The following is a 9439-nucleotide window of genomic DNA, read 5'->3' as shown; positions in this document are numbered from 1 at the left end:
TAAGTAGCCACTTGTTCTCCACAGTTACGATTAGATAACTATGGCAAATATGGCAAATTTTGCTGGAATTTTTTCACTTTGGGGCAGTGATAAAAGAGACTTGGTGAATTCCAGAATTTTTCTGCATCGGTTATCCATACTTAACAAAGTTGTTTTAATACAGTTGTGTATTTGTTGCTGGCTGAATTTGGAAAGTTTTTAAGTTGAAAGGAAAGAAAATTTGCCAAGGACTTAAACTTGCACACACTGGTGCTTATCAAAGTCAAATGAGAGAAAATCAAGAAGTACATGCATCAATTATCCAAACTCCTTTAAAATAACAAATAAAAGACATCTTGAGAAAAGGCTTTTCCTCCTCCAACACACATTTTCTGTCTCTGATTCTTCTCCTTTCTTCATTCAGGTGGATGCCTGAAATCATGAATGCCCCAGAAGCTCTTTCGAAGCCAGCCAAGTGAGTTTCACAGACATTCCTGTGGTTTCCTTCTAGATATTTACCTTTCTGTGTGTTGGATAAGTTCGAGTTACTTTTGCACAGGCACAAGAGAATGACTAACCAATCACTAACCTAGTATGTGGAAGGTGGTGTGGGTCAGGGACTTTGGGCACAGAGCAGCTCTGTTAAGAGTTGTTTGTTCTGTCTGGCTCCTGCCTCCCCCTTTCCCTACTCTCCCCTCCTCCCTCTCTATGTTTTACACTCTCCCTCTCTTTCTCTCCCTGATCCATATGCTCAGAATCTCAAGCTAATCTCCTCCAGTGCTAGCCGGTTTGCTCTCTGTATACTACTCCTGTATTTTTGTGGGAATTTTGAATTCATGAGAAGTGGCAGTGTGGGAGGGTTTGTGGCACTAATATCTAAGGGTGTGGGGCAAAAGATGAAGGGCATCCAGCGTAACCCCGTCTCCTCCTCCTCCTCCTCCTGCTCCTCTTGTCATTGCAGTGGAGTGGCCAGATCGGACAGCAAGATCAGCGCCAAGGCTCTCTATGGTAAGCTGCTTCTTGGACATTTAAAGAAGTTTTGAAGCATCTTATTGTTGGCTCTTTTTTAAGGAGCTTTTGCACATATTTATAAAATAACTTTACTTTCATTTCGAGTCACTGTACCCTATTTAGTGCTCACAACTTAAAAACTTGGGAGGTTTTAGATAATCTTTTTCAATGAATAGTTTTCTAAAAATGAACTTACTGTTTTTATTTTATTTTAAATTAACCATTATTTCCTGTGATGGACTAGCGACCTGTCCTGGGTGCCAGGGTGTACACAGCCTCTCGCCCAATAAATGCTGGGATTGACTCTAGCTTCCCCACGACTCTTCACTGGACTAAGTGGTTAAGAAAATGGATGGATGGATGGCCATAACATCTTTCTTTTTTTTTTCTTTCAAATCTTGTTATCTTGAAGTGAAAGTAGAAGTAGCACAACAAACATCTGTAAAATATAATTATTGGCCATGAACTATATAAGAAACATACGACTCTACTGTCACTCTGAGTGACAGGGTTATTCATTCTAATACCGATCTGTATTAATAGGTACACACAAGTCCTCTTTCCTGATACATGAATGTGTGTCTGAAAGAAGACCCCATGACAGATAGTATTCCCCATTTGATTTCAGTTCAAATGAGTTTCTTGTACTGGCTTTTTAGAAATGAAGTAATATATTTCTGATAGTTCTTCAGGAATTTTCCATCTTCCTATAAAAAAATTGTCATGTTCAGAAACGATAACCCTGGTTTTATCATTTGACACCTTTTAATAGTCAAGTTGTGTGGTGCAGCACTATCAGCACAGTTATGGGATCAAATCATAACACAGTTTAATTTGCTATGCAAATGACATTATCGGGAAACACTGCTCCCTCTGTGGCCTCATTGGACAATCCTCTCCTGTGAACATTCACACACACATAAGCACACACGCTCACACAGGGACAGCGATAAGAAGAGGCCAAGGTCCTATTGAGGGGCCTTATCATGCTCAGTGTGGTGACACCTCTGTCACACACTGAGGGTCATGAAAGGGAAACAGGCCTCCTGATGGGAACTTGACTTTCCAGCTCTTCGTGTGTGCGCTGCATGCTAGGATTAGCTGTCAGATGGAAAAACCTTTGCGTGTGTGTTTCGCATTCTCATGTGAGCAGATGCATTAGTATCTGACTTTTGCTCTTTTGTGAATACTTTGAATTGAGGGATGTGCTTGTGTTATCATAGTGCTCTATTTATATCTGCATAATTTTGTAGAGGTATAATGTGGCATTTTATTCTAGCTGTTGGCATACTTGAGTGAGGGTGTGTGTGTGTGTCTCAGAGAGAGAGAGAGAGAGAGAGAGAGATAGTGTGTGTTTGTATGTGAGTGAAATAGACTTTGCTGGAGTGCAGGGTGTGCCTGTTTTTAAAGTGTGGTTGGTACAGGGTGGGGATACCCAGGTCTTGCAGGTGAATAAAAGACACATTGAAAAGTGGAGAGGAAAGGGCAGGCTCTGCCACGAGCTCACTCACTTCTGGTCTCATTGCCTCAGACATGAGCTCACTGGTTCCTGCCAGCTCCTCCTTCCATGCAGCCATCTTACAGAAACATTTTCCAACATATCATCTCAGATATAAGCCTCAACCAAGGTACAACAGGGCAACAGTTTTTCCTGCATGGCTACTCTGTTCCAAATTTAGCGTAGCTTCAAATGGCAAGTGACAGTATTATGGGGTTGCAAGATGTTCCCAAACCATCTGACTGTGCAAATGGAAGTCTGTGAAATATTTTTAAACCACATATCTGCCAAATATCCACAGGGTACACCCAATCCTGTGATCTTTGGAAAATATCCCGCTGTATGTGCGATGAGCCTGTGTTGTTTTTCATCGGCTTGTCTCATATTGTGAGGCAGATGGTCTCCACTACCTTCTCACTGCAGGGTGGTAGCAGCAGGCCTGTGCTCTCTAACCTAAGAAGCAAGAAAATGGATGATAATGTGGGCCATCCATACCATAGCTGGATATTTAGATAGACTGCTGCTCACATCTTACTGAATAAACACGTATGTTAACAAAGGTAACAGCTTCCAATATGCAAATATTCCCATCATTCCCTCAGGACAGTTCAGCAGACAAGTGATGCAAATGATGTCAGATCCTCCCACCTGATCTGTTATCAGCCTCTTTGGGGTGAAACAGAAAGAAGCCAGAGAGATGAGCTCTGGACTTAAAACTGTCAGGAGGCTTTTTTTTTTTTTCTAAAGTTTTTCACACTGTTTCTAGTTGAGGAGCATGTCTCTTTCAGGTAACTTGTTACTTTGTAGTAAGATTGAATCAACAGGTGAAAATTCTAACAAAAAGGTTTTAATGCCTTTCTGCATTGTTGTTTCTCTTAAATGTCTGCATTTGTATGACACTTATTCTCTGTGATAGCTCTTCTCTCAGGTATGTCTGGCTGTGAAAAAAAGCCGATGTGATACTTTTTGGCTTTGTATCTATATGCAGACAGCTACATATTTCCATATATAAAGGGTGTCCTGCAGTTAGGGGTAAAGTTATACCATGAATTTGTGCCAACTCATTTGCTTATTGTTAGATTGATTTAGCATTTTATGAATCTTCTAACTGAGAGTTTATGTTCATTGGACATTTATAAATCAAACTAAGTTATCACATTGTGCCAGTTGGTGTCCTTTTTGTTGGGTTCAGGTTGAGCAGGTTAAATTTCAAACCTTAGGTTGTTTAATAGGATTGTCATGTATGAGTTTTATAATCTATCAGGGAGCTTTGCTTATCACTGGTCACTGACTTTAGAGAGTTCTGCAGATCGGTCCATCTGCCTGCTAAGTGGCTCTTATTGCAAGCTGTCTCAGCGCTGTGAATTGATTGGCATAAATGTCAGTCATTATTAAGACATGAGGCGAGCTCAACTTTCAGTGCGATACTTGATGCTTGTGTTTTGCCTATGGGGAGCCGAGCAGGAAAGAATCGGTAGAGAGGAAATAGCAGGAACAGGAAAGCTTGCATCAATTGGTCGGAATAAAATAATCCTCTTTAGAAATTTGTATTCACTGAAAAGCACATGAAAGAGACTGTGAGGAATATTTATCGTCAAAACAAATCAATCAAAGTGAATCAGGAAATAAAGCAAATATTGGAATGTACATTGGAGCTTTGACATGCATTTTGTTAAGTGTTCTACAAACAATATGACTTTTGTTTTGCTGCCACCATAAAGCTCACAAATGGAAAAGTGGACAAAAAAACCCTGTGTGGAATCAGAATGTTGACTCTTTTAAGTGGATAATAGAAGAGACTTGATATAAGAGCTGGCATTGGAGTTGATAGGAACATGTTCTCATTTAACCGTAATTGTTACCTGCAGACTATTCTCCTGGTAAATAGGTCAAAAACACACTGACACGGTTAACATCAGCTACTTCTAAAGCAATGTCATAAGCCAACAGCACACTCAAAATGATATCATTAGATCCAGCGTATCAATGTGGGGCTTAACTGAGTATCAGAGGTTCATACAGTATTTACACTAAATCAGGGCAGGCCAGTTGTGGAAGAAGACGCGTGTTGTGGTCCTATACACAAAAAAAGAGTACTTTGTAGAGAAAAATGGGCTTTTCATAAATTAAGAACACTTCATGTTGCTGTTTTGAAATTAAATAAAAACTCAAAACATAAAGGTTTGGGCATCAGCTTTGGGAGGGGGAGTTTCCATGTTTTCGTGAATACTCTCAGAGTATTTTAGGCTCCTCCCACAGTCCAAAGACATGTATGTTTAAGTTAAGTGGTGTCTAAATTTTTCCTGGGAGTGAGTTAGTTCTTGTTTATCTCTGTGGTGACGTCTGCTTTATTCATATTCTAATATACGCCTCAATCATTTATAGTACACTACAGTACATTCTATAATTTCCGCCTACTCACTACTACACTAGGCTTTGCAACTGGATTTCAAGCTGGCCTCACATCATTTTATGGTCTAGTGGCTAAAGTGCCACGAGTAAGGAACTGATCATGGGGCTGTCATTGACCTTTAACCCTGCAGTAAATCTGTGCCTGCTGCTGGTGCCCTGGCTCTTTAATGCCATGTTGGGCAACATATAATGAGTGAGAGGGCAAATTAAGATACACACAGTCTTTGATGTGAGTTTTAATGTTTAACTGCTCTGGAAGGTGTGCTAACACCTTCTCCATTTTTGGACACAGCACAATACAAAAAAGATTGTATGTAATTCACCAGGTTCTTTTTACTCTATCATAGGAAAAAATAAATCATAATTTAACTATGTAGCCCAATGATCTACAAATGTATCTTGCAGAGTTTGGAATGTGAACGCTTTTGCTTGCAGAGTCAATGATAGTTTTCCCATAAAGGGGAAAAAAAGCCATAAGCATACTGTGTGTCCTTATCACTTCCTTATTGCCCTGCAGTTCTTCTTAGCCCACACATTAGCATTTCACTTCAGTCGGGTTCCTCAGCTGACACGAAACAATGTGGCCTTTTGGTCAGTATTCTTATTTTTATTTGCATGAAAGTGTTCACTAGAAGATTGCTGAAAATTTTTTCTTTTGTCATATTTTTGTTTCGTTATCTACAGAGCAGCGGAAAAAATACTCCAACTCCAATTACATCATGCAGGAGACATCCCAATATCACGTTGAGGTAAAATCTTTACAGCTTTCTTCATTTTAATGTGACTGAGGTTTACTAACATCTGTTATATGTAGAGGCAAAAAACATTGTAGAATGAAAAGTTGGGTAAGAGATTTGGAACACACCCACTATGTCTTCAGGTTAAGCTTCTTATGACTGAAGCAGGAAGCTTAGAAGTGTGAAAATCTCTATACTTTAGATCTACTTAGAATTAACAGTGCCATTTAAGTAAGAAATGTGTTATTACTTTCTGTTTAGTTAGAAATCTTACGATAATGTAGATGTAAATTATCACCTAACCATTGTGATGTTTTCTTGTCAGAGCATTTAGAAATCCTTTGAAAAAACTCCTGGATCCAGGCACTGATCTGGCTCACCCCGAAACCTAATCACATGTTCCTGATTCCCTTTCTGAGATTTTCTAAAAATTTAATCAAAAGTCACCCAAAACTTTTTGAGTTATGCTGCTAACAGACAGACAGACAGACAGACAAACCAATGCCACCAAATAGATTTCCTCCACTATGACGGAGGTAATAATAAGCCCATACATATTTGAGTCCATGGAGATAGTGCAGTTTGTAAATTGATACAATTTATTTCTTGTTTTTATTCATGATATCATTCTGATTTTAAAGTAGTAGCTGTTCATTTGCCTGGTGTCAGGGTAAGAAGATAAAAGATACCATAAAATGAACACTATAAAAGAGGCAGACAGAATGTGTGAAACATTTAACCCTTTCATGCATAGTGGCCATAAAGTGGACACTTATTTACGAGCTTTTCCTTGCATATTCATGAATGAGGATGGTATTTTTAAAAATAAATCGCTTCAGTGGATGTTAGTGAGTCATCCAACACATTTCCACTCACTGGAGAATAAATACATATTATGATATAATTAAACATTATGAAACTACCCTTTGCCTTTGCAATAAATAGGAAAAGAAAATGTTACGGTTGTATTTTATAGAAGATTTACATAATAAAATTATGATTACATATTATTTTATAAATGTTTTATATAATGTTTTATATAATACAGCAAAATACATCTTAAATTATTATAAATTCTAAATATCACTGATAAACAACAAAATTATTATTTCATATGTTTGTAGAAGTAAAATACTGTATTTAAAACATATGGCTTTGTTTTTTATTAATTCATGCATGAAAAGGTTAATAGAAATATTTCATCAGGTTGGAAAATGTCAGTGTCCCAGTGACCTTTTATATCACAGGAAGTCCAACTCCACTTGAGTTTAGTGAGAATTCATCTCTGTAAGCATCTGACAAAAACAAAGGGGAATGTCATAATTCCTTTTTGTTTCATTTCACACTTTATTGGGAATTACTTTGAAAAAGTACAACAAAGAAGTTGTATTTTTAAAAAAAGATTGTGGACAGTGGGCATTATATGAAAAAAAGCAACATGAAAAAATGCTATAGATGTTATGGTGCATTGTTCTCCTCCCTCGAGCTAAAATCTGACCCAGAATTCTCAATCTTGATTGTGTTTAATTTACAAGAAGTCTGCTGTAATAAAACAATCCGCTTTCTTATTGCAGCTGTGGTAAAGCCAATGATAGCAAGCTGAAAACAAGCTGCAGGTCAGAGATTGTGTTGAACTTTGTCATGACACTGTTTTTGATATGCTTGGCAGGTAAACATGTATAATGATCCTGCTTGTTGAAGCATAAAAATGACAATATTGTACTTTTCAAATCAGATGAAACAGTAAAATAAGTGATGCAGCTAAATGAAAATGTCAGCTGAACACACTGTCATGAATCCATATCTGTAGTACAAAGATATTTGTTAACAATGAAGTTAAGAAAAATCACTTTAAACGCTGAACATAAAAATGATAGTATTAACATAACTGCTGGTGTTTCTTTACAATATATATTTGGTCTCTCATTCATTGATATTTAATTTTTTTCTTCCATTGTTTTGCAAGCAAATCAATTTATTCTCAAATAAGCCTACAAGTCTACACTATCCGTTCAACCCTTTAACTTACTAAGAAAAGGACAGAGAAAAATGTTTTTCTGTGTTTTTCCATTTGGTTTGGACAAGAATTAACAGAATAAATCTTTTTTAGCTAATGGTTGAGATGTTAAAAAGAAGAAAATTGATAATAATGTAACAACAGTGAAATAGTTTAAATTTGAAACTATAGTTATAACAAACACTTATTTTGGGTTTTACATACACAAATCAATTTGTAGAGATGGCTCAGGCAGGTTTATTTCCTCATTTTTTTAAAGAAACTCATCAAAGTCACAGCAAAGTCACCTCTACCAAATGGTAGAACAGCACCTTAAAGGGTTAATACAGCTTGTTAACTAGAATTTGTATATAAAACATATGTTTGGAATCAAGACTAATCTCTTTCCAAAGAATGCACTTCGACAAATCTGTTGTCACAAAGAACTCTTTCTCCTCAGCATCTCTCCACGTTCATTATGGACAAGACAGAATCTATTGTCACAGTAGACGATGCAATCAAGAAACTGGTTCTTCTGGACTCAAAGGATAAAATCTGGACTCAGGAGATGCTCCTGCAAGTCACTGATAACTCGGTCAGGCTGCTTGACTGTGACACCCAGGTAAAACCTTGCCCACATAACATGTTTACAAGCAGTTAAGGTGCTTTTGTGTTCGATACTACTGTTGACAAGCAAAACTTTTTTTTAATAAACATAGAAAGGGTTCATTAGAAGAAGCTGTTTGTTTTTCCAAATAAAATACTGCCATCATTGTGTGGTTAACGTGACGGTCATAGGTGATGTTTTTCTTCACCTGGGCCAGGACAACTAACAACCAAGCGGTAGGAGTCAAAGGAAAGTCAAAGGAAAGTTTGTATAATAACACAATGTCCCTAGGCATGCAAATTGGTTTGCAAAAGAATAATTACAGACAGGTAAAGTTAATGTTTTGGAAGGGGAAAGTCAAAGTTTTTACTTTAATGTAACAGGGAGCATTTTATGTAAGGAAACCTGCCAACATCCCAGAGTTGAAGCTGTTCTGTTGAGAGGAATGATTTTAATGGAGGAATGGATCTTAAATGGACAGGCTGCTTAATGGGCATCTTGGGCTAAAAGTCAAGTTAGACCATTATTTCTTTCTTCTTCTCATAAATCCTGCAGCATTTGTATCATCGTTTCTCTTCACTCAGATTTATTTTTTGCTCATTTATTTCCTTCTTGCCATTTTATTTTTGTTTTTGTGCAGGAAGAATTAGAGAATTTCCCTCTTTCCACCATCCACTTGTGTCAAACAGTCCTGAATCAGACCCGCCACCCATCTGTACTGCTGCTTGTATGTCAGGACAAGGAACAGCACAAGCCTGACATCCATTTTTTCCATTGCGATGAGGTAGAGGTGGGTCTGAGTATGAATTTTAGAGGACTACCTCACTATGCTTTTTCATGTCCATAAGTTATGGGGTGCTTTGTGTTTTGTAGTATTGATAAATACATGCTGTTGCTGTTGAGTTTAGTATTTAGCTGTAATTGAGACTTTGATCATGTGTGTTTAGATTTTTCAGCCTCATCCAAAAGTAATGGAAATTACCCAAAGAGTAATTAAGATCTGCTTTATAATGGAATGACATTGAATTAATGATCCTATATGGATCAACTTTATTGTCTAGGTAAAAAAGAACCAGTAAGAGTTTGGCACCCAACACAAAAACAAAATATAGTAACACTTGGACTTTTTTTATATAGTTGCTGTTTTGGATGTTTCAGATCATGTGTAACCCGACTGAAAAACATTTCAATGCAATTTT

At 37.3% G+C, this 9439-nt stretch overlaps 1 protein-coding gene across 1 annotated transcript in view; it reads left to right on the top strand.

Moving 5' to 3' along the window:
* Window positions 1-407: 407 nt before the first annotated feature.
* The window catches only part of eps8l2 (EPS8 signaling adaptor L2), a gene marked incomplete at both ends in the record, with an annotated part of 20794 nt that continues 11762 nt past the window's right edge, over window positions 408-9439 (top strand). The window contains 5 exons of the mRNA XM_079257402.1: window positions 408-454; window positions 941-987; window positions 5585-5649; window positions 8094-8255; window positions 8881-9030. Coding sequence (XP_079113528.1) covers window positions 408-454; window positions 941-987; window positions 5585-5649; window positions 8094-8255; window positions 8881-9030 — 471 coding nt within the window. The remainder of the gene's footprint in view (window positions 455-940; window positions 988-5584; window positions 5650-8093; window positions 8256-8880; window positions 9031-9439) is intronic.

This window comes from Telmatherina bonti, assembly GCF_933228915.1.
Source record: "Telmatherina bonti genome assembly, chromosome: 2".
Lineage (NCBI taxonomy): Eukaryota > Metazoa > Chordata > Actinopteri > Atheriniformes > Telmatherinidae > Telmatherina > Telmatherina bonti.
Note: the sequence above shows the minus strand (reverse complement) of the source record. Positions and strands in the feature narration are given on the sequence as shown.